This window comes from Protomyctophum bolini (genome assembly GCF_963924005.1).
Source record: "Protomyctophum bolini genome assembly, chromosome: 2".
Classification (NCBI taxonomy): Eukaryota; Metazoa; Chordata; class Actinopteri; order Myctophiformes; family Myctophidae; genus Protomyctophum; species Protomyctophum bolini.
In genome coordinates this window covers 41,993,514-42,019,185 of record NC_137863.1, presented here as the reverse complement: position 1 = coordinate 42,019,185, position 25,672 = coordinate 41,993,514, and the positions used below count along the sequence as shown (strand labels likewise).

At 42.2% G+C, this 25,672-nt stretch overlaps 1 protein-coding gene across 1 annotated transcript; it reads left to right on the top strand.

Moving 5' to 3' along the window:
- The first annotated feature begins 1,586 nt into the window (after window positions 1-1,586).
- Window positions 1,587-17,543, top strand: fam83c (family with sequence similarity 83 member C). Its single transcript, XM_080785529.1, has 5 exons — window positions 1,587-2,387; window positions 4,484-4,651; window positions 5,967-6,091; window positions 14,375-14,602; window positions 15,872-17,543. The coding sequence occupies exons 1-5, from the start codon at window positions 1,857-1,859 to the stop codon at window positions 16,713-16,715; spliced, it is 1,896 nt and encodes a 631-aa protein (XP_080641655.1). The 5' UTR covers window positions 1,587-1,856; the 3' UTR covers window positions 16,716-17,543.
- Window positions 17,544-25,672: the final 8,129 nt, after the last annotated feature.

Genomic DNA, 25,672 nt, shown 5'->3' with positions numbered 1-25,672 from the left:
AAGGCTGCAACTATCTGCTTCCATCTGGTCCTGTCCTGCATGTGCAGCATGTTGTGCTTCGCCCCATGTTATAGGTTTGCCATTTTCAGTTCTGAGGTCGCAGATCTCCAAGGTTGTTTTTGGCCTCATTTGTGTCCATATTAAGGTCATTTTATTAATGCAGTCCTGGCGAACTTCTGAGGACATGTATGTGTCATCACAGCTGTCAAAGTTTCTAGCACCACATTGTGACCATTTTAATTTTATTGAAGATAGTTTCTGTCATATCTTCCAGAGACATCCATTGTGTAATTCATTGATCTTGATCATGTCACCCTCTACTGCCTCTAGTCTCTTAGTAAAATCACATTTTCTTGTGTCTTCTGCAGGAGACATGACATGAAAAGGTGAATTCACATGACCGGGATCATGGTTTAGCAGACATCTAGTCTCTATACTCGCCTGCAATCTGAGCCATATACAGAACAGCTGACGTTACTAATACAGTTATACCTTGGATTTTAGGCTATACTACTTGGATTTCCAGGTGGTTTGAAGGCTTGCAAATGTGCTGCGAGCTCTTCCGACCGAGCCTTATGCTGATAGGTGGATATGCCTGGAATTTAATACCACAGGCTTCTTCTTATAGCTATTAATTGAAATGTGAATCTATATTTTACTGTTGATACTGAGCAACAACAGGACAATACAAAGTCCAAAGGCCGTAATCTCCTTTGTCGCCTGTTAAGTACTTTATCCTCCGCCCAACAGATGGAGGGCCCGGGGTGTGTGTGACTGTGTGTGTGTGTGTGTGTGTGTGTGTGTGTGTGTGTGTGTGTGTGTGTGTGTGTGTGTGTGTGAGAGAGAGAGAGAGAGTTGTAGTCTATTATTTGCGATGCATGTAATTTTCTAATGAGTTACCGTACATACAGTGTAGGTCAGGACTACTCCATGAAATATGTTTCTGATAATGCAGTGTGTGTGTGTGTGTGTGTGTGTGTGTGTGTGTGTGTGTGTGTGTGTGTGTGTGTGTGTGTGTGTGTGTGTGTGTGTGTGTGGTTGTAGGGGGGTGTGGGGGTGAGTCTGTGCGCAGGTGTTAATTGTAATTTGTGTATGAGCTCTTATGTGAATTGGGACTGTCACAGTAGCCTACAATACATGCCATGGAAAGAGAGAGGGCGAGTCTCTGGGGATGACAGCTAGGTAGACACCATGTGACCAGAGCCAATGGAAGAGGAGATAGTGAAAGAGAGATAATAAACAAAGTGCCAGAGAGAGGAAGAAGTGTATGTATGTACAGTATGCGAGAGTCGACTGAATGATAGATTGATAGACTTTAAAAGATAACTTGTGGGAATAATGTATTAGTCTGATAGAGCTGGGCCTAATAATATTAGTTTATTCTCTTACATTTTTCTTCAAATAGCCTATGTAGGTTACGGGTTCACTTCTGGTTCTGAATTATATTGTTCTGAATTCTGCTGACAGAAAGAAAGACATTAGGGGTGGGTGCAAGACGAGGAGGGAGGCAGTAGGAGGAAGGAGGAGTCAGTGCATGTTGGAAACCACAACAGCAACAGAGTGACACACACAGTCAGCCAGGTGAGGTAGCAACAGGTGAGCAGGGAGGAGGGATATGATAAGCTCCCCGTGGGGAATACAGGTGCTCTCTGACATGGTAGGGAATTAGAGACGCAAGGACCATTTCAGCTACCGTATCACTATACCCGTCCGACTCGGAGTGGAAAGGAAATCCATTGTCGTTTGGCATAATATCGCGCCTCTTGAGGATAATATTCCGTTTGGTGGACTTTTGTTTTTTACGCGGCGGTTTATTTATCTTCGTGCTGCTGCTGAGGACGAACAGCAGAGTGACAATGCTGAGCTCGGAGTCGCTGCGGCCGGCGCAGAACGGCCGCAAGCCGCTCGGGAAGCTCGCCTCGCGGCTGGAGGAGGTGAAGAACCCGTGGCGACAGGTCTCCACGCTGGAGCTGAGCCACAACGAGGCGGCGCGGCTGGCCACGGACGCGCTCCTGCAGCACGGCGAGAAGGAGTACCGCAGGGTGCTGAGCGAGGAGAGGGAGCTCAACTTTCTGTCGGCCTTGGAGATTCGGTACATCACCGAAAACGCTGCCGTCGCCGCCAACAAGAGCAGCGGGGAGGACTGCAACGGCGGCGGCTCCAATGGCAGCGGCGACCGGGACTTCATGGAAGGGGACGCGGTGTCGGAGCTCACCTCCGGGACCTACTTCCCCATGATGTCCGACGACGAGCCGCCCATGCTGGAGCTCGGCTGGCCCGAGGCCCCGATGAGATACGGACCCTCGGAGACGCAGATCTACTTCCAGAGAGACAAGTCTCACAACGTCAAGGACCTCATCAGGTCCTTGATAAACAAAGCCAAAAAGGTAGGCTGTGTGGTGTGATCACCTTTAGACCTTTAAAGAAATAGGCTACTAGTAAAAGTATTCTGCAACTATAACTTAATTGTTTCCCCCGTTTGGCGTTTAGTAACAAAACAAGTGCATGATCCTGGCACCCATAGGCCATATCATTGCGTATGCAAATGGTAATTACACATTATCCCATCATACCCAAACAACTCGCCTTGCAGAGTATTTGCCTCCAACAAATATAATTTAGTTTGGCAAGATGTCAGGCTAATAGTAGGCTTAGTGTGTGTGTGTGTGTGTGTGTGTGTGTGTGTGTGTGTGTGTGTGTGTGTCGATTGTGTCTCTTTGTTTACTTTCCCATTTAAATGATGTAAGAACTAAGAAGTTGTTTTCTGAGTTATTTAGCATACAGACAAATTGTGCCTCAGCTGTAGGCTACAGTCTCTTGACGTTGATCCTGGCATGCTGGTGCTGCCATTTGTTGTCTTTGATCTGCTCTTATCTCATTCTGTGTAGGCTTATTTATGGCTTTCAAATAGCCGACAGACCAGCCTGTCTGTCACCCTGTCATTTATTAAATGGCATTTGGCAGTGGCACACACACACACACACACACACACACACACACACACACACACACACACACACACACACACACACACACACCTAAAAGGCTTTCTCTGATAGATTACACAGAACCATTAAGGCCAGAGTCATTTATCGTTTCCAAAAAGAAGTTTTATTTTGAATGATTAGTTCCTGGTATAGGACATTCTGTTATCAAATGAACTTGCATGATTATGGTGAACAGAGGCTACTTTATGATGACTGTTACCGTGGTTTATTTTGTCACCTGTAGTGTATTATTAAGATGATTGGCCTTTATAGCCTAATAGCCTATTAAAGCTGATAGATAGGACTCTTGTTTCGAGAGGTGTACCTTGTACAGGGACTAATATTATAATATATAAGTATGTATTTAAGTTATATTGTGATTTTGGGGCAATTGCTTAGACTTATAGAGGAAGTAGGCTAAAGGGATGGCATGGCATGTATTGTACACTATGTAGCCTATAATTATATTAACTTTATTTGCCCTGGCTGATGTGATCATAAAGGCACAGAGAGGATGATGAGGTCAACTACCTTATCTTTCCTAGAGATAATAAATTCTAAGCTTCCTTGCTGCAGAAGAGACACACCATCCCAAACACATAGATGAAACTCAGTCGCCAAACGAGGCCGCATTCATGGCCGAGAGACACTGTTTATGTGGGCACAAAGGAACCAGAACACAGATTTGTATCTGCAGAAAATGGTGACCTTCGATGGATGCTTTATCGCGAGGTCGGCTGTTTGTTTTATCCCAGCAGGACAAATGAAAGGGTTCATTTGCTGCCTGGGGCAGTTCCTTTTTTCAGTAATATAAAAATGAATGTATAAAAATAAAGTGTTGATCTGCTATTTTCTCTTGTTGTTAGCCCATGTCATAGTTATACTTAATATATGCATCTAGTACTTAATATATGCATTGTGTATAAGCATGGGCATTCATTCCTGTTTGTATGTTGTCGTTCATACACGCTGCATACACTCGCAGACGTTGCAATGTGTGTAGAAACACATAGCATGTGCTTAAATGCATGTGTGTGACGTGTGCATATATATTATTTTGTGTTCATGTGTTTGACATAGGCTAAGATGTTGCCTTTTTTCACTTATCCAAAGTGCATCCCTGTAAAACACGAGCGCATATAAGCAAAGGTTCCTCTCATGATTTATGACTTTAGACCACTCGGGTGGTTAAACAAAATCACAACAAACAAATGTAGCCCAGATCCATGGCAGTGTTGTGTGCCATCATACAGTACACTTCCCAGGCATTCTGCTACTTTAGGAATTCAGCTACCCCTGAAAGTATTAGTGCGTTCTGCTTTGATCTACCCATTTCAAGCTACTAAACAGATGGTTGGGTGGATCACTAGGGGGGATTAACCTGTATCCACTGCTACAGCTAAAGTGTGTACACCAGCGTTTCCTGGCAAATTTGGGGAAAAAGACACTGAAAGACTTAAAAGAGTGGCTGTCTGTGTTATCCTCCCCTGTTGCAGGTGATAGCGTTGGTGATGGACGAGTTCACGGACGTGGACCTGCTGTGTGACTTGATGGAGGCCTCCAACAAACGCCACGTCCCTGTCTACATCCTGCTCGAGGAGAAGAACATTGGTTATTTCACAGAAATGTGCACTGCTCTCGACATCCAGAACTCCCACCTCGGCGTAAGTACAAACGGGAATAGTTACGGTGTGTGTGTGTAATGTGTATCCTGTGTTTGAACAGGTAATACTCTGGAGTGAGAGACAAAAAGTGGTGTGTGGTTTGGAATTGTAGGAGGCGCTTATGGAAGCATTTGTTTATCTTTGTCTGTGTGCATTTGAATATGCGTGTACAGTATATGACAAACTCTTTCACAGTTGATTACATGAATATAAGCCAGCATATTGTTATGACATAGAGACGCACATTAATGTGTGCGCACATCTATGTGCTGGGTAACGTTTGGCGTGGGTGTCCATAGCATGTCATTTCCACGACAGATATGGATATTCATTGCGATGTAGAAGTCACACTTAGGTGTAAGTAGAATGGGCTTTAACAGGTAAATGTGAACTGAGGCGGGTACAGAGCATGTACAGGTATGTGTGATTGTGCTTGTCTATACTGTAGGTGGGTATAAGAAGAAGACCAAGGCTTTGTTCAGAATGCAAACTGATGTGTTTGTCAAATGCAATCTTAGGACTGACTGTCCCACTGTAGATCGGCTGTTGTCGGCAAGCAACACCAAGTAAAAATCAGGCATCAGTGTCCGAGAATCCAGACGTCGGAGTCAGAGACACATCTTTAGATTGTAATCAAATTTCAAATTACCTAGGAATGTGGTTCAAAGGTTCAAATCTTATTAGCAAAACATCTATTTCCGTGTGTCAGATTGGCCTGCCTGTCTGAACACAGCCATAGAGGCCGTGGGACTTTGCACAGTGCATGTGTGTGTGAGAGGGCGTCAGGTGGATGGATCAGTGGGTACAGTGCAGGTTTGTGGACAAGGATGTGACTGCACATGCAAACACAACACCCTCTTTGAGTCTGTCACGGCAGGGTAAAACGGAGGTATTGATGTGCACCTTGTGAACAAATGGAGGGAAGACGCGAGTTGACAGCTTGCATAACTGTTCCTGCGAGGCTTGGCAGAACGTTGTCTTGGTTTGCACAAAGTGTACATAGTTGGTCATGTCCATTTTGTTGTAGAAGTTGCGTTGGCAATATTGTGTACTGTACTGTAGTGTGCGTGGGCCTAACTTCTGTGCATATACATTGGGTCTATGTGCCACAAAAAAGGTGCCCAGGACATTTGTTGTGTTATCCTTTTAGCTTCAATGTCTTACTTTACCACATATGCTGTTTACATGTCTGACTATTAACGTCGATCGAAACCGTATCTGTGTGTACACTACAGTACATGCATGTGCACAACTTGCACAAGCATATCATGTATTAATGTGTCTTATTACCGTATATATCTGTGTGATTCTGCAGAACATGCGGATTCGTACTGTGTGTGGAGACACGTACTGTACCAAAAGCGGGAAGAAGTTCTCTGGGCAGGTTCAGGAAAAGTTCCTGATAATCGACTGTGAGGAGGTCATCGCTGGCTCATATAGGTGAGGAAGCCCGCACAGACACACACACACACACACACACACACACACACACACACACACACACACACACACACATATTTTTCTTGATTTACATATTTTCCCACTGTTGTGTACTGTAAGGTATATCAGATTTAACGTGGCAGAGAGTGGATTAAGTAGCAGCTATGAAAATATCTTAAGTAATGGAACACAAAGACACAAAGACTATCACTGGCTAATGCATGAAACCTCTGCATCTTTTTCTTATCTTTCTCACTCATACACACAGACACAGTACACACAATCTGTTTTGTGTGGCCTGCACCGCCTTCCTGACAGGCAGGCTAAAAATGGCAGACAATGGTTTTGGACGGAAGCTGTGGAAATAACTGAGCCATGATACATAATGATATCACGAAATGCCGTGAGGTGCATTCAGTGTGATCTATGGATATAGCTCGTGAATGTGTCTCTGTTTGCTGAGGAGCCGTTTGGGGTTACTTGCAGCAGCTTGGAGCGTACTGTACCTTGAGCATTGGGTGTCCTGAGTCTCAGTTGTCAAAGTATGGCCAATGAACTTGACATTGAAGAAGGGCAGGATTTTGTGTTTTTCTTTCCACGGTTTGACCCAATTTGGTCTATTTAGAATTTCTCAAGTGACTCTGTGAACCACAAAAGTGGTTAGCGTCTCATTCAGGAAGTGTAGTTGTCTTTTAGTTTGTCTGCACTATGCAGAATACCTGGGTAACGGGTGTATAGTTACAGCAACGTCATGCACAATCAATCACAAATGGACATACACAATGAACATTGTAGCCTACTACACATACTGTAGGAGTGCAAATGTCAAAGTCACTTGATGAAGAAGACAGTGCTTGGTGATAATATAAATCTTGCGTTTCTGTTTGTTTTGTTCATAGCATGTCTGTTAGCTAAACCTCTTTCATTCGCTCCTTCATTTTATTGGCCGGCGCATTTCAGGCCCAAAGGGTGCTTTTTGCATGTATATTATTATTATATTGTAGAGGTGTGTGTCAATTTGTCATTTGTCAATGTGTCCATGTTTACTGTACTGTATGCGTGTTGCTGCTTAAAGTGGAAGCTGCTGGAATAGTGTGTTGAGAAACTCTAGGGATTTTAACAGCTTAGTGTCACAGCGGGAGGGAGCGAGAACAAGGAAGGGAGGGGAAACTAGAGTGAGAAATATGGAGTCTGTCTTGTTCTAGTACCCTGTCTTGACTTGGTTAATCTCTCTAGTATGCTACAGATACTTTGAATGAGAGCTAAATCTGAACCTCTAGACTAGAGGTTCTTCTGCTTGTGTATGGTTCAATGGTTCCCAACACTGGTCCTCAGGGAACCCTCTGCTGTTGGTTTTATATCCTAGCAGGAAGGGACCTATATTCACCTGGTGGCCTTGTTATTCTAGATGCCTATAACACAGAACTTGACAGGTGGAACTAAGTCACTCCTGTAAGCTGTAACCAAAGGCTTTATTCAATATTAGTCGTTTGTTACATTTTTGAAAAGGAAGGCTTGCAATTCATCTTTTTGTTCTATAAACAAAACATTTTCTCCAGGAAGGTCTTCAATCCTGTTAAATCTTCTTTAGGTTAAAAATGCATATTTTAAGTAACGAAGAAGAAGATCCAACCGGTTCCAAACTTTGTTCGCTGTGTCTTACAGCTCACATGGACATACATACATACATACGTGTGTCTTCTGTGAAAGCATGCTGTGCACCGAAAATAGTCGATTTACACAACTTGCCGCGCTGCGATGTGTTGTAAGCTTGTAGATCTGCTATTTTCTGTCATTAGTTATTTTAAGATGAAAGAGTATTTGAACTAAGTGATCAAACTAGCAATAGAATCAAGTTTAGAAACATATTCCAGAAACATGAATGGTCTCCGAAATGTCACAAAAGCAAAGAGGTTAACAGTGATGTAAATTACAGGTTTTCAATGTGATTGTTGTCCCGGGACCCGGGGGTGGTCTTTTAGATGGGTCCTCAACAATGTCAGAGTACAGTACTGAGTACAGTATTGCATCCCAGGACCCCCGTATGGTGACTTGATTCAATCGTTTCTCAATGTAGTGAGTCTGAAGCCCAGCACACACCGGGTGCGCAACGACGCGGCACAGGCGTTGCCGCGCGGCAACGCCTGGAAAATAGAACAGTGGCGTATCGGAGCGTCGGGCGAGGCGTGAACGCGCGTCGGACGCCGCCGATGTGCGACAGGTTCATTGAAAATAACGGAGGCGGCTGTTTTGACGCGCGGCGTTCGCAGGCGGTGTGTGTGTAGCCCTTAAAGGGACACTTCACCCTTTTTGCAAAAAAATATATGTTAATGACGTTTAGAAGCTTTAGATCACTTTTCTGGGGGTATTTATGTGTGTATTATGTGGTTTTAGATATTTTAGATTGTAGCAGTGAGCCTGTTGTCTCTGATGTCATGCACACTGGTCTCACTACCTTCCTGGACTACAATTCCCATAATTCTTTGGTGCACTGCTCCTCCTTGTGGATAGGGGGAGAGCTGTCTTACTGAGACAACATGTAGTCCAGGAAGGAAGTGAGCCCAGTGTCCATGACATCAGAGACAACAGGCTCACTGCTACAATCTAAAATATCTAAAACCACATATTACACACATAAAGACCCCCAGGAGTGTGTTCTAAAGCTTCTAAACGTCATTAACATATATTTTTTTGCAAAAAGGGTGAAGTGTCCCTTTAAGGATGCAGGGTGCAGGCTATTTGCATCACTGAGTTAATGCCTCAAATCTGTGATTTCTTCAACTGGTCGGCTGTTGTTGCAGCAACAATTAGGTTTCGGATCATAACTAAAACATCATCACATTTTCAGTCTTGAGATTTTATTTCGCTTCATTTCATTTTATACTGTGGGTTCTATCGCTCCCACTGGTGATGATGGCTTTACAGGCCTCTTTACCAGTCATCTTGAATGTTGCTGCCTTCTCTTGTTGTTCTCATTGATCATTTATTACACTATTTAGAGCAGCCTAAACGTTAAGCACTTATTTTAAAAAGAAAATGGTAAAACCTCGAAAAATCTTTTAAATAAATCTTTAACATAAAAATATATATCATAAGCTTTTAGCCAGCAAGTTTTCTTCTACTTGTTTGTTAATGTGGTGGTTGTTAATTAATTGATAATTATTTCACAGAAAGGTGTACGTAACAATTATTACCTGCCCTGTTTTATGCCCTGCCATACTTAGTTTAGACTAGTCATTGGTTAGACATGGGTTAAGGTTAGGTTTAGGTGTGCTGCCCCGTGGGAGGTTAGGTTTAGGGTGAGGGTTTGAGATAGGTTGTAGATGTAGGACTAATGACTGGTCTAACCAATGACTAGTCTAAACCAAAAACTGTCTAAACTAAGTACTGCACCCGACCCACATGCCATATCACGTGGCATGACCCACATGCCATATCAGAGAGGCTGTCATTGTCATTATGTCACCTGGTGAAGGCCTGCTAGGGCCAAAACGTGTTTGACACAGTAGAGCTGAGCCTGTGTGCGGACTTCCCTCTTTTTATCTAGTCCAGCACCAGCAAAGGACTGGATGTGCGCAACCTACTCATTTTAAAACTCATTCCATGAGCTCAGCACCAATGTTGGGGGATGTGCAATGCATGCAAATTGATCACAAATGTTTTATAATAGTAAAATCCTCACTGTTCAGTTCTAGTCAGAACGGTACAGTGTTTATCTTTTACAGTGTTTTATCTTTTTTTTTACACCCCTACAGTGATGGCACAGGGACATATTTACATGGCATCACATGCACATTCTGAACGATATAATATTATGTAGACTGTGCCGGTCATAAAGGTGGAGTGTCCACCCATTGTGCTAGTTTGTAAGCTTGTAAAAATAAATGTCTAGTCACCGACGGAAGCGGCGTTGCGTTTCTTTTTACTGATCTGTTTAGTGGTGTCTGTGTGTGGCAACTCAGCCGGGGAGAGACAATGCACGGCAGCGTGACAGGAATCAAACGCTCAACGTGGAATGTATTACATGATGAGCATCATTCCAGTGTTAATTGTTTAAGTACAGTTAGTCACGAACAGTAGCACTGTTGCATGTCTTCTTTCCATAGATCCTTTTCTAGTATCGGTGTTTGGCAACTCTGGGGAAATACACGGTTACGATTAAGGCAACCTGACAGGAATCAAATGATTTGTGTGGAATGCATGGGTGAGGCGTATGTTGAAGTTCTGTGTCTCATTTTTGGCTTATCATCCAAAGCGGTAATTTAATCCATACATTATGATCCAGATTTCACTGTGTAAAAGCTTCTAAATTTAAATTGATACACTTTAAAAATAAAAGCAAGCTCTGTATAAAGAAATACAGAGACACTTGTATCATTATATCTATACAGTATATTTAATATTAGAAAGGGTTCCAGAGCATTGCAAATGTAGCTGTTTTGCATGCTAGACATTAACAATGTACATATAGGTCAATATTGTAAGTACATTATTATGTACAAAATAGCAACATCCTCCACTCGGTGGCGCGCTATGAGCTTGTAGATCTGCTATTTTTGAAAAATCTCAGGTCAAAATGGGATAAGATGATTTTCTCACTGCACATACGTGACATTTTACCTCTGCATTTACCCATCCTAAAATCACCAGGAGCGGTGAGCGGCCATTGTTAGGCATCCCTCCTTCTGTATAGCTGTTAGATTTGATCGGAAAAATGACATGAACACCATAAAATGGAAATAGCAGCTCAAACTGCAGCTCTTTGAATTGATATCGAGACGTGTAACCTAGGCCTAATGTTTTGCATATGTGACAGTCTTTGTAGGCAACCTTAAACTGAAATATAACTATGGGTCGATTCATACTCCTATTTTAGAGCCGAATAAAAGTCGGTTCGGCGCTGTAGAGCCTACAATTTGACGTCATTTGAGGTTCGGGGGGGGGGGGGGGGGGGGGGGGTACCGTCCTAAAGTCGGCTCTTCGGTGCTACTGAAATTTTCTGACGAGCCGAAATCATTTCGGCACTACAGCGCCGAAACAGGAGTATGAATCGGCCCTAAGTCGTATGTAAAAGATCTGGTGGCAAAATAGGCTGAAAAACAACCAAAAAGACACGCACATAAATAAATAAAAATAAATCAAGAATAAAAAGAGTCTGCACGCCATTTTCTGCTCCCAGAAATATCTTCACTTCATAAATGGTATGGATGCATATGGATTTGGATCCATGTGTATCTATGGACATATTTATAGACATGTGTTCTCCTTGATGGGTCAGGTCCTGGTTGTTTAATCCAAAGGCATTTTGTTGTCCCAAGTTTTACTTACCGGTATCTTTATCGTAGACATAGACAAGAGGCGCCTCTTTAAGTAGCATGATGGCCTTTTTGGCTTGAGTCCTTTTGTGTATGTACAATGTCTGTAAAACAGGAATATGTTTTTGTTCTTTTATTATGTTTATGATCGTGTATTCAATATATGATGCATTTCACCTGACAGTGACAGTGATTGGGGACTGATGGTGAATGGGCCACTGCATATAAAAATGGAGGAGCTTTGGTTCGAAACGTTACCATTTATGAAGTAAAGATATTTTTGGGAACAGAAAATGGTGTGCAGTGCCAGTATGTAAAAGATTTTAAGAGAGGTTGTCAGTTAACGTAATCATTTTGGTATTCCAGAATGATTCTTTGAAGGTAAAGTTGTCCCTTTCATTTGAACCCTGATCACAAGACTCTGCTATCTTTCAGAACACATGCAGTACTTTTATCAGCTTTCACTGCAGTCGTGCAATGAACTTGTCTTTAACGCAGTAATTATGTCATGAACGCATTATGCAAACATTATGATTTGCATTCATGGGTTCTTGAGGTTTTATTACATTTAAATTGTTACATTATGAGCCATTATTACATCATGAGTTGCTGCATTCACCTACAGGGTAAAAATCGGAAAAAGTCCATTGATGTCATCGTTTTGCGTAAGGCAGGGCTCCCTAGTAGAAACACGACTGTCTTAAAATGATAGAAGCTGTCATGCAGGTTTAGTTAAATGGCAATGAAACTGACGGTGGCTGTGTTGTTTTGGGGTAATGAAAAATGCAGTCAGTTTCTGAATGTGTGTGACAGCTTTTCAAGTCTTTGACAGCTTCAAATGATTTGACCTTAAGCCCTATTGTTTTACTTTGTTGTGCAATGGTGACAAATAGACCCTCACAATGCCTCACATAGAGAAAAGGTGTGAGCTTTCAGCTTGTAGATATTGAAAAATAGTTGAAAATGTTTGCCTACTTGAATATGAGTAATGACACCAGGTTTAAAATGGTTTAAGTAGAAATTCTTCTTTCTCTACCCGTCACACCGCCTCTGTCCTACCATTCTTATTTGTATGTCTAGTTCCCATGGCCGCTTTGTCTCTGTGTCCATGCCTCCATTTTGATAACATTATGATGGAGTAGTTGACAGATAAGTTATACCATTTTGTTGTGATATTAAGGCACTTGGGTGACTAATTGTTACCTTTTTTCCCCCCACATAATTTGATGATAATGGTAATTTACCAACAAAGTTTTCTGGCATTTGTTAAATTGTTTATGAACATTCTAATTTGTCCAACAAAGTTCCCAGTTGCCCTGAATGCAGCCATTGAAGCTGATTGGTACTCATATTTAGGGCAGTGAGTCACCACCACAGTGACTCTGTTTGACCAGGAAGTTGTTAACGGACAATTCAGCATGACTTGCTGTCTTATCGGAGAGAGTTGAGTGGGTATTTATTTACCCAAGGCCAGTTAATAGGCTTTATAAGTCCAATATAGTTTGAGTGTTTCACACTCCCTAGTTTAATCAAACGTACAGTGGTAATATTTAATAATTGGACCTGGCAGCATAACTCTGTCTGTTGAATATTTCTACCTATAAAGAAACTTCAGTATTAGTGATGCAATGTCCTGTTTTTCCTGCCGGTCTGCGTCCTGCTTAATCAAAGAACTTCCAATGCGAAGAAGTGACAGCTAAAACCTGACTTACTTATACGTGCTCACAGCTGTGTGTGGGTGCACAATCACATGTGCTGCTATGCTATGCAATGCATGATACACTTGCAGTACGCCTTATTTATACTTGGTTGAACATAGCCGATCTACATGTTGTATGATGCGATACTGTTGTATGATGAAGTTGTTCATTCATTTAAGAAAAAACAACATGAAAATATGGAGATACAGGGTTTCTGCCCGACAGCAACCATATGTGGTTCAGTTGAATTTCATCATGGGCTAAAGTCATATAATGAGTAATCTGGTTCTCCCAGTCCCGGTGGAGTAGTTCCGGAGCAACGGATTGTGTGGCCTTGCTCATTCCCTGATGGACTGATCGAGGGTAGCTACTGGGACGTAAGTCGGGATTTGATCAAACCCGGCTGGGTGGCCTGAGTGAGGGGTATGATGTTGGTAGACCCGAAACCCATGTTGAACTCAGGATACATCACTGAGGATACGTCCACGACACTCCCAACAGTAACAGAGATACAAACATGTAAAAACACATACGTATGCATACGTAGAAGGGAATTAAGTTGTATCTTTACTATCTGCTTATTACATTTGGATAATAATAATAATAGTAATAATAACAAAGTTAATGACAGCATTGTTCATTCGTCAAATACGATAGTTCTCAGGGTATCAAGGCTCTTTGGCTTAGTTACTCCTGCTTTACACATTTAGGCGCATGTATTTACATTACATACAGTATGAATATCAAGCAGCAACTCTCATTTTGGGGTATGTTGAATGTAAGTGCAGCTGTTCTGTATACAGAACACATGGAGCTAGAGCCTGAAGCGGAAACACCTCCAGGACGTTGTACATTATGCACTACACAGTTCACATACAGTATGAACTGGTAGATCTGCCTGAGCAACTGCAACTTTTAACTGACATGATCCCGGATCAACGTTGTTGTCACGGCACCTTCTTAACAATCTGTGAGCACTTCTGAACATAATAACAGATTACTACTACTAGCGTTTTCATTTGGGGGTCAATATTTGTCAAGGAAGGCACTTCTACAGTGCTTGTCACATGATTATTAGCAAGCATTGGGCTTGTGTAGTATGTGTATTTTGTTACTATGCTTTAGGTTATTTATTTGCGCGTCTTACTGGTACAGGTTGCTCTGTTGCACAGGTGTTTTCACTTCAATAGGATTATAATTAGTTTCACATGGCTATCAGCACAGTACACGGTTAACATGGCTCCCCTGTGTCTCTCCCGTCCATTTAGCTTCACCTGGCTATCGGCTCAGGTGCACAGTAACATGGTGATGCACTTCTCCGGACGCATCACGGACAGCTTCGACAGAGAGTTCCGCTGTCTGTACGCAGACTCGCAGATCGTCGACTGTTTCTACAGCCAGGAGGAGGATCAGGGTCCCGTCTACTACCCCTCGTACCCACCCATGTTGACCATGGGGATGGGCCAAGGCCTCGTTCAGGACGTGCTTTCTGACAGGTAGGAAAATGGGCCATCAGGAGCTCGGAATTCACTATAATTCCAAAAGATGGATATAAACAAATAAGACATGATGCTTGCAGCTAGCATACAATGTGAACAAATCGTGGTAAAAATTGCTCAATTCTCTATTTCAGTGGTTCCCAAAGTGGGGTCCACTCCACGGACCCCTGTAGGGTTAGTTTGGGAACCCCTGCTCTAAATGGTGGACTAATTCACTTCCCAGTCCACCCCCAAAATCTAGCAAGCCGTTGCAAGATAATGTTTCACTTTTTCCACATTTACTGTCATCAATGTCATACCCTATCGGTATGGTGGACAATTCTGACATATTTGTCCCTGTACGTGATGCGTCGCCCACAATCAATCTAGTCACACACTTCACTGAAGTACTCAGTGTGGTTATGTAACTGGCGTGTCACTAGCAGCTGACCTTAATTTTCTTTTTAAGCTTGCCACTCTCCTCACTGTTGTTCCTCCTGCTATCATATGACACCAGCGCTGTCGGTATGCCACTCTATGCTTCCAGCAACACCCCATTCCACCTGGATGCTCCGTTTAACGCCTGTAGGGCTTTGTGCTAGTATATCCTGTGCTTCTACTTGTATTGAGTCGAGTTGAGCGGGGAAGAATACATTGTGTAGCTGAGCCTGAACGCCAAGATCAAATATAATTGCTCCTGCGTTTACAGCATGTTATAATTCAAATGTTTTGCAATCTATAATCGAGTTATCTGGACTGATTCTGATGACTACTGCCTTTAGGAGCACGACATGAATCCATAATGACCTACAATTTAATTACGCAGAGCCACTCAATCCTGTGATTTATTGTATAACTCTCTGAGCATTTGTAGTTTTTCCAATATAGTACCAAGACAAAAGAAAGTTGACAATAACAAAAATATGAACAATAAATGTCACCCACAGTCATGATAATTATATTTATCCACTTAGTAAAACACATGTCACTATATAACATTTTATAATAAAAGACACATGTACAGTACGGTATTTATGAAATAAAGAATGCGGTACAAATGTAAAAGAAGACATAATGAGCTGCTCTGGAAAAGAAATTAAATTTTCTGTGAATGTGGTTTCCCCCATTTTTCTTTCATCGCAGTAACGTCTGTCAGCTAGATAGCTGAAGCCCAAATGCATCGACTTTAAACTTCATTACATCTCTTCATTAGTACTCGGGTTCCAATGACTTCACTAAAGCGGTTTAGTATGACAATTGTCACTTTCCCTCTCTTCTCCTATATAGGCAGAGGGATCGGGAGAGGCACACCCTCTCCTCTGAGAACTCCAGTAGCCAGTCGAGCAGCAGCGTGTCCAGTGTGAAGGCTGCGCCTGGGATGGCCTCCAACACGGTCTACAAGGTCACCCAGGGTCACGACAAGAAGGAGTCGAATAACAACTCTCCCCTGAGCCCTGAGAGAAGAGGAGGGGAGAGAGACAGAGCCGCTGCAGGGCAGACCCCGACGCCTCAGAATCCGACCTCGCCGGCCATGCGCAACGGAGGAGGAGCCAATCACAGCCCGGTCCCGGAGCTCCCGTCGACGACTTTCGGCCAGTCGCTGGGCATGGAGTGGGCCAAGTCTAATCCGGCCGACTACCTGCGGCCGAATCTGGGCGCCGGCACCACCTCCAAGTTCCAAGCGCTGGGTCTATACGACCACAAACCCAGTGCCTTCCACGGCTCGGGGAATATCTTGGGCAGCCCCAACCTGAACTCCAGCTCTGGACCCAAGCCACGGTCCACTTCTCCGGCTGCCGAGAACAAATTCTCCTCCAAGCAGAGGACTCCTTCCAACCCGTTCCTCAACAAACTCACGGACCTCTTCCTCCCCCCCTCTGGTAAGGACAAGGACCTTTTCAGGAAGTCGCCCCCGCACAGTAGGGTCCCGTCGCCCTGGAGCGGTCCAGACCTTAGCCACACAGAACCAGAGAGCCCCCCGCCTCCCCCTCTTTCCCCAGCCGGCATGTTGAGCCGGACGGACCAGAAGCGCATGACGCTGGGCCACAGCAAGTTGGACCTGGTCAACCACTACAACAAAATGAAGTCCAAACAGGTGTACAGCCGGTTTGAACTCAAACCAACTAACTGACTGGTGGGTTTGATGCCTTCCTCGAAATAACCACACTCTGTATTGGCGAAGCTCACCGATAACGAGAACCGATACATTCATTTACTTCGACACACCTTGATCTACCTTTTTTTCTTGAACGCTTGCATTTAACCAGTTTTTTTCTTCATTTCTTTTTTTGTCCAAATGTCGGCAGTGTTTTAAAGGTATAGGTAAGGAGTAGCTTTCTGCTGCTTGTCACCTGTAAAAAAAAAAAAAACTGTTTACAGGCAGAAATGTGTTTACACTACAGGCAACATTGTTCCCCTTAGCTGGATGAACACGTTGGCTGGTTAGATCCCATCAGCCAGAAGGACGGTCACATTATAGTGGCTAGTTGGTTGTCAGACAACTGCTACAAAGTAAACACACAGAAATTGAAAGTAATGATTGAGTGGGAAACTTTCAGCATTATGTTCATGCTACCTAAGGGGGGGTATTCCTGCTCGGTATACATTAAATGCAGAAAGTTTGCATTTTCATATTACGCATTTAACTAAGGGACAAGGGTGTTCTTCAGTTAAGATGAAGACCAAAAATTCAAAGGTTATATAAGCGTCTTTGAGATCAAGGACTATGGCAATGGTTCTCAAAGTGGGATATGGGGACCCACAGGGGTCCTTGAGGGGGTCCTCAGCAAAATGGGAAACACTTAAAGGGGGTGTAAGTGATATATTTATATTGTTTTTAAATAATTGTTAAATAGCTATTCCCATAGTAAGTAACATGGGTCTCCCTCTCCCCATCTCTCTAGCTCTTTTCATTATTTTAAAATGGCGTGAATGTGAAAATGTTTGAGTTACTATGGAACCTGGGGAGCTTATTCTCTTTTAAAGGAATTAAACGCATTGCAATGCTTAATACGCCTTGACTTTGTTTTGCCAAGTCAAAAGTGCAATTCCCTGTTATAATTATAATATATTGTTATGTTATAATATGTTAAATCAGTTGACAATATTCAAGAGACTCAAGATCAGTGTGTTGTGACTGTATTATGGACAAATAATGTCATTGCCATTTCCTTACTTTATTATAGAATTAGTCATTTTCTCTCCTACTTATTCTTTATACGTTTCCTTTTACTCTTACAATTAGTATAATATCAGCCGTTAATTGTCCTGTCTTTAAAAACCCCTTTTGGTGTTAGCATTATGCTATGCTTTAGCTATTGAAGAATAGCAGATCTACAAGCTCATAGCGCGCCACCGAGTGGCGCGCTATGAATAGAAACATAGAAACATATAGCTTTTTCAGAAAACTGTCAGGATGTAGAAGACATTTTTAGAATCTGATCTCAGGTCAGAATCGGTTAAAACACTCCAACAGGGTGGCATCGAACACTATAACACGTGCCTTCACCATCCTGCCTTAAGGTTTACAAACTGATTTGTCTCTCAGTTTCCCCTCAGGTTAAAATGTTAAAGTACAACATTTAAGAAATGTGGAAAAAGCACTGCTCATTAATTCAAGTTAGTAACTTTTACTCAACTATTCATCCACATTCTACTTTGATCTCCAAATTTGTCACAGGCCATGTCCTGTTTACTTCTTTTTAATACTTATTTTTTTAGGAACTGCCTGCACAATAGTGTTTGACTGTATACACTGTAAATGTTTTTTAATTTTATTTAGTTTTCAAGGTTTTTTTTATGAATGTGTACAGATCTGTGTATTGAACTAACCTACTGCTGACTTTCAGTCATTTAGATAGATAATTTGCTATTCTACACATCTCTTTGAAAATGCTCTGCTATTCACATAATTCACAACATTCACTTAAATAGCGTTCTTGATTTAGACATAACTGTAATTACCTTGACTGTAGTAACAGGCCTCAATACCCTGACATGTTTTCCAATGGATTTCTCTTTGGTTAGACCCCAGGAGTTGTGCCGCAAATTCATAAAATAAGCAAATTGAGCTGTTCATAGAAATGTTATGTAAAATATATTTTGATCTTGTATTATATATATTATATCATGATGTACAGTACTGTATATGAATTCATTTTTTCCCCTTGTTTATAAAACTTACAGGATAGTCTTCCGATAAAATCTTCATGGAAAGACGCCAATCTTTATGGAAATGACGCCACGTAATTATTTTGTAGATCTTTACTGTTTGGTAATGTTGACACGGTTACCCTTTTATATATATATCACTCCTTTCACATTCAATTTGGTTTATAATCTTATCAACATTAATTAGTTTACTGTACAAGAAATATGTATAAATCACTGTTCAGATATTGGACAATACTTAAGCAAGTGTGAGTGATTTGTCACGTATCAATCAATGTCACAAATGTGGGTCATTGGTCAACGACACTTACTGTAGTAAATACAGTATACTGATTCAATATTTGTATGCATTATTTTGTGCATAATCAATGTGAAGTCAAGCACACCTTGAATGCTAAATATCTTTAACCAAAACAAAAGCTGGTGCTAAGCCAGAGCTATGCTCCTTAGATTGAGTTCAGCTTGGGTGCTTTAATGATACAGCCCCAATGAACTCATGCAGTAGCAGCTGTGTCAAACTTGTTTATCTTATTGGGACCCAAAGGACAACTTCATAATCTCGCCTGGGATCCATGCTCATGGGAATGTACGGTAATTGTTTTTTTTGTCATGTGTGGAGCCTTGAGAGACGGGTCCATGGATCATTTTGGGTCATGGTCCATTGTTTATGAAACAAAACACTTGTCTTCCAAAGGGAGATGGAGGAAGGTTGCTGTCCCTCAATGGCCATATTCACACACAGCCATTTTGTTCTAAGTAGAGGGAGTGTATGAAGTAAGGGCAAAATGACTGCTGTGTGAATATGGTCCATGATGCATCTCTGCTGTATTTGTCTTCAGTTAGTACTGCAACTGTAATTGCAGTCTCTAATCTTATTTAACATTTTTAAGTCATGAATTTCTACCTCTGTTGCCTGGCTACAGAAAACAGACAAAATGTTAAAATATATTGGGATTTCTACAGTAGAACTGTACTGTAAATCTCATATTGAGACGAGTGGATATTACTTTGGTTTTATTGTTTGTTTATGTAATTGTTGAATGTGTGAGCAAGTGTTAGCTGTTACAAGGGCTACTATGAATTGTTAACAGTGTTAAACTACACAATGATGCAATAAAGATGCTTTGCTATTGGGATTCGGTATTGTCACTGTGGATGGTGATGTGAATGGTGATAATAATAATATCTCAAACTTATATAGTGCTTTTCTGAGTACCAAAAGACCTTTACATGGGGGTCAAGAGAAAGAAACAAGAATGTATTCTTATCATTATGTTATGCTTTGGCTATTGAAAAATAGCAGATCTCGCGCTATGAGCGCTACGAGCTTGTAGGTCTGCTATTTTTGAAAAATCGAAGAACCACTGACAGAAACATAGCTTTTTCAGAAAACTGTCAGGATGTAGAAGACATGTTTAGAATCTGATCTCAGGTCAGAATGGGAATAAAAACAAAGCAATATCGAAGAGGTGGGTTTTGAGGGTGGTTTTGAAGGTTTGGAGGGTGGAAGCTTCTCTGAGCGTTTTAAGGAACGCATTCCATAGGGTTGGGGCAGCAAAAGCTCTGCCGCCCCATGTACAGTAAATGCCATTTACTGTACATTACTGTACTGACCATTTGTTTAGTGCTTTGTAAGTGGGTTAGGAGTGTTTCGAAATGGATTCTTTGTTTGACTGGGAGCTAGTGAAGGTCATGGAGGAGGGAGGACTGGTGTAATATGATCTCTGGAACGGGTACTGGTGAACAATTTATTGAAAAGAGAAACAAATAACAATCACTACTGGTCAAATATTACATGAGATACTGTAATTAGAAAAACTATACAGTGATGTGATTGTGAATGAGTCGCTTTCCCCTATAGTTCCGTTAGCATCACTGAAGTTGTGGGACGATCTGATTCATTCAAGTGTGCAATTTCGTGAGATGATTTTATGTTCTAAGTAGGCTGTTGCTTTATATTTGTTCCAATTCTACATGAGAATAGCCAATGTACAAGCTCTATTTCAGTAGATGGAAAACAGGACAGGGCCTTGTATAGAGCCCCATGTGATGGATAACTGTACGCAGGAATTGTCTATAGCAGCACAATGAATACATACTGCTGGAATGGATGGCCTATTCTGTGCCCATATCAGTCAAAGTCAAAGTCAAGTCCATTTTACCATAATAGGCCTACAATGTTAGGCATTATTGTTACAGTAAATCTTCATTCATGATTTCTTCCTTTCAAAGTCATCTTCAGTATTTTACTCGGTCAACACTGCAATTACATTATTCACGTTATTTTCAAGGTACTGTTATTTAACACAATTTGGCTATTAACGATCTACTTAAAGGTCCGCTGACATGCCCCGAAATTAATATGGGTGGTACAGCACATCACGTGGTCTGACTGAAAACAGTTTGAAACAGTTTGAAACGGGGCTACGGCGCTAGCAACAAGTGGCTATAGGTCAGGCTAGCGTTTTTGACGGTACATTTAGCGTCATATTGGCTATAAATGTAATTGAAAAAAAATATTTTTTCGCCAGAAATGCTTAGTTTGAATGCAATTGAGGTTGGCGTGGGGTTTTTTAGGGGAACTGCAGCACAAGCGCAAATTTTGGACTGGAGTCCCATGTTCCCCCGGTCGCCAACACCCCTGTCTGCCCGCTCTGAGACCTCTCAGCCCCGCAGCGCGACAGTCGCGACTACGGACGGTCTGCTGTTGTCTGGCCGCTGTGAGAGCAGCGCGACTACTGTTCTTTTCCCCTCTCAGCCGCAGGCTGACATGTACACCCTCGCTCTCACTCTGTAATACCGTAGTTAGTTACCACAACATTGTTCAAGTGAACTATAGTGTGTTTATGTTTGTATTCATTGTAATAATAAATATCGCTATGCCGAGGCATAGTCTTGCGGACGAGATCATGAGCCTCTACGGGGGACTGGGCATGTGTGTACACACACACCCATGCAATGGCACGGAATCTCTTCCCCGCTGTCATGCACTATAGCCACGGCTAAAAGTTGTGTGTCTGTGTGTGTGTGTGTGCGTACACACATGCCCAGTTCAATGCGGGGACCTGACCAGAGACTATACGTCCGTCCGTCCGTCCGTCCGTCCGTCCGTGTGTGTGCAGCCTGCATCTGAGACGGGCTAGACTATGTTGTCATGCGGAGCGACGCGGCGATAAATAAAATAATCATAGCGATATTGATTATTACAATGAACAAGCATAAACACACAGTTCACCTGAACAATGTTGCGAAAAAATAATTTTTTTAATGAGACTTTCACCCAGTATTCAAGCTAAATGTGACACCAAAATAGTAGCATAAGTTGCTATGCTACCACGGCCACCAAGCCCGGCGAGCCCGCATAGAAGTCGTTGGGGAAAGCTTTCGCCACTCTGACGTCAGAATCATGATAGCATTGTTTGATAGCAGTTATTAGCTCCCGAGGGGCGTGTCAGTCTTCCTTTAAGTAAAGCCAAACAATTTGGTTCTGAACCGGCCTGTAGGAATTTGGGTCCTTGACTCCTTTGCAAAATATTTGTCTGGTTCTCCCTCTAAGCCAGTGGTTTGGAGAGTAGGGATAAAAAGTTTTATGCTGGTCATTAGCAGGCCATAGTTTCCTTTCTAAGAATCGCCTTTCACCACTATGTCCACTCTGGGGCACATGTGCTGTAGGCTACTGTATGTCTTCCTATCAGGAAATTCAGTCCATTGGCTGCATCCTTCTTGGGCTATTTATACACTCAAAACGTCAAAAGTAACAAAAGCAGGATGGTTAGAGAGATGGACAGTACAGTAAGAGGCAAAAAAACGGCCATGGACAAAAATATGAACAATGCAACAGGTTCAACTTAAAACAGCCATTGTGGATTTTTAAACGGTTCTTTTCTCTTTTCCTAGACCTCTCCTGCAAGCTATTGAAGGGACTGTGCATTGAATGTCATATCGCTTTACAGCTTATATCCATTGTGCTCCTCTGAGTGTGGCCGTGTTTATTTATTTATGTAGGCCAATGTATTATAATGAATGTATTCACTCATTCATTTGTTAATATTCAATATGGAAATAAATAAAGATTCCGTGATTTAGACTCAAATGCAGAGGACATTTAAAGTTGCTAATGAAGGAAGGGCATCAGTGTCGTCTTGTAATTGAAAAGGGCAATCTGAACAGACTCAGAGACAAAGCCAGATGGTAGGAGAAACATTCTTGTCTTTAGGCCTAGGCTACTTCACAAAGATACAGCTACTGCTACACAGACAATGCAGACAGTGAGTGTGCCGGTGACAGGACTCGGCAGACGTAAACAATAATGACGAGGTAGGCTATACAATTCAATTCAAAGGGCTTTATTGGCATGAGAAAACATACGTTTACATTTCCAAAGCAGAAAGAACAATACAACAATACAGCAATACAATCAAAACAAAAATGATTTTGAAGGTCAATTATATGTAGCCTACCAAGATCACTCGATGCAGGTATAGTGCAGGAATATACACAATGATTAGTCTTTAGGGTGGCTGTGTTTCCATTTGATATCCTCCTATCACAGCAACTCACAAATCTTGCTGCTGTGTTTGCACATTGTTGTACTTCGCCCAGCAGATATGGGAGTTTTTTGTCATTGGTCATGTTTTCAAAATCTCCGTGCGTGGTTGTAATCTGTGGGGTAATCTGTGTCTCTGATGTCTTGGTACAATTTGGACAGATCGTTAGGAAGTGTAGCTCGGTTTCCACTTCATTTTGTGTGCCTTTCTCGATCGCGAGACTGTGCTCACTGAGTCTGTAGTCTGTACCTAGTTAAAAAAAATCTTTGTTTTGGGTCGGTCACGGTGCTCAGGACCTCAGGTATTCTGCCACTGTGTATTCTCTGTTTAGGGCCAGATAGCGTTCTAGTTTAGGCTACTCTGCTTTTGTGTTGCTTCTTTCCAATGTGTCAGATAGTTCAGATAGGCTATACACTGAGGACACCTACTGGATAGAATGCATAGAAGACATGTACAGTCTAGATTAGAATCACAGAATACAAGCAAGACTAAAGGAAAGAATGACAGCAGGTGATACCGCGTGGCATACATTTGGCATTTCTGTACATGCCATTGTAGGTATCCATGTAACCCATTTCCATTCACATTATATTGAAGTGACAGCTAAAGGGACCTTTTGGAAAATGTCTATTTCTTTCTTTTCTAAAATGCCATTTTCCCCTTGACAAAATGTAGTCAAATCTTGAATCAATTATGTATTTACACCCCTCCCGACAAGGTGGTATGACAAGGTTGGTGCAAAAGTTAATAGCAAAAATTAATGGGAAATTATATTCCTGGTTCGGAGGGGGTGGTACTGCGACGCTCTATGGGAGCCCCATGCAGGGAAGTGCTTTGTTCTACTGTATACTAATAAGTGGCTTGTTTGAATGTTGAATGCGTTAGCAATCTGTTTTATTCTGGTGGGAAGCTGTGTAGTGGTGCTCAGTTTGGGGAATTATAATGTGCTTTATGTAACCCATTTTTCACCCCTGTGTCAATCTAATGTGATCCTGGGCTCTACACACCCTCCGCCGACCTGGGGAGAGCAACGGACTTAACTCATGCTTCCTTCATGCTTGAGTGTCCAAGTTGCTCCTTTACACCTGACAGGGGGGAGTTTCCCTGGTTGGACGTATAGCGCGTGGAAGGAACACGTTATTCCAACGACCTTTTTTATATTAAGGTCCATTATTTACCTGCATTTGAGCCACGGAACACCATTTGATGAGATTTAGCCTCTCAGACCCAACATCATTTTGAATATTTTGTTATCATTGGATAAGATTTTGTCCACAATTCCATGCGGTATTGATGAAGCACCATAAGGGAGATAAATTCTCAATGGAGTTGTCACATCATATAGCCATGACATAAATCAGAGGTGGGCAACTTTGACAATAGAGAGGGCCAAAATATATCCACACTCACTCCAGTGGGGCCACATTGCATATTAATGTCGTAGCAAAAATAGCTGATCTACAAGCTCAAAACGCGTCGCATTGCGACGCATTTTCAGCTTGTAGATCAGCTATTTTTGCTATATTTGAATTGAAATCCTGAATATTTTTTTTGCCAATTTTTAATTGGAATATTGAAGTAAAAGTTTTTTTGAATTGAAATCAAATGGATTTAGTTATAGTTATCTTATAACTTTATGAATGAAATACAAATACATTGGACATAAAAAAAGAGAAGACGATAACATTGTAATACTATAGTAATTAACTGAAATCAATAATATATCAATGTTCGGATATTAACCTGAGGGCCGGATTGCGTGATGGTGGGGGTGGCATGTGGCCCCTGAGCCCCCAGTCGCCCATGTATGGCATAGACACCAAAGCCCCCAGTAAGGCTATCCAACGTTGAAGCTGCCACTACCTACTGGCAAAATGTGGAACTGCAGCACTTTAGTGGAAGTGGACGGACGTTCATGACGTCATGTGTGCGTAAGCCCGGATTGGCTAGGCTAGGCTAAACTTCCGCTCGCTCGAGCCATTGAGTTATAATTGTACTTCTGGCAGTCTTCCGGGTGCTTCAAAACGCCACTGAGAAACTTCCACTGAAATGAATAGGGGGGGGGGGGGGGTTATTACTCCATGATAGACACACCAGAGTCACACAAAAAACTGGAGCCTTTTCCCTGAGTGAGGGACACAGATAGACTACTGTATGTCTGGCTGACGCAACACACCGGCTTCACGGATTGGCCAGAGGCGTCACATGACGTTTGTACCACTGTAGAGATATAAGAGATAGCGTGTGGTTGACATAACTGCATTCTGGGACAGAGACGGAGAGACAGAACTGCGTTGTGGGACAGAGAAGCAAAAACAACCTTATGTTAGAATGATCCGCTGGTCCATCCGTCTGAAAGGAGGAGCAGAGA

Bases quoted from the DNA above. Each gene is read 5' to 3' on its own strand.
- fam83c (XM_080785529.1), top strand. From the start codon at position 1,857: ATGCTGAGCTCGGAGTCGCTGCGGCCGGCGCAGAACGGCCGCAAGCCG. The intron at 4,652-5,966 runs GTAAGTACAAAC...GTGATTCTGCAG, and splicing joins TCCAGAACTCCCACCTCGGC to AACATGCGGATTCGTACTGT. The intron at 6,092-14,374 runs GTGAGGAAGCCC...CCGTCCATTTAG, and splicing joins GTCATCGCTGGCTCATATAG to CTTCACCTGGCTATCGGCTC.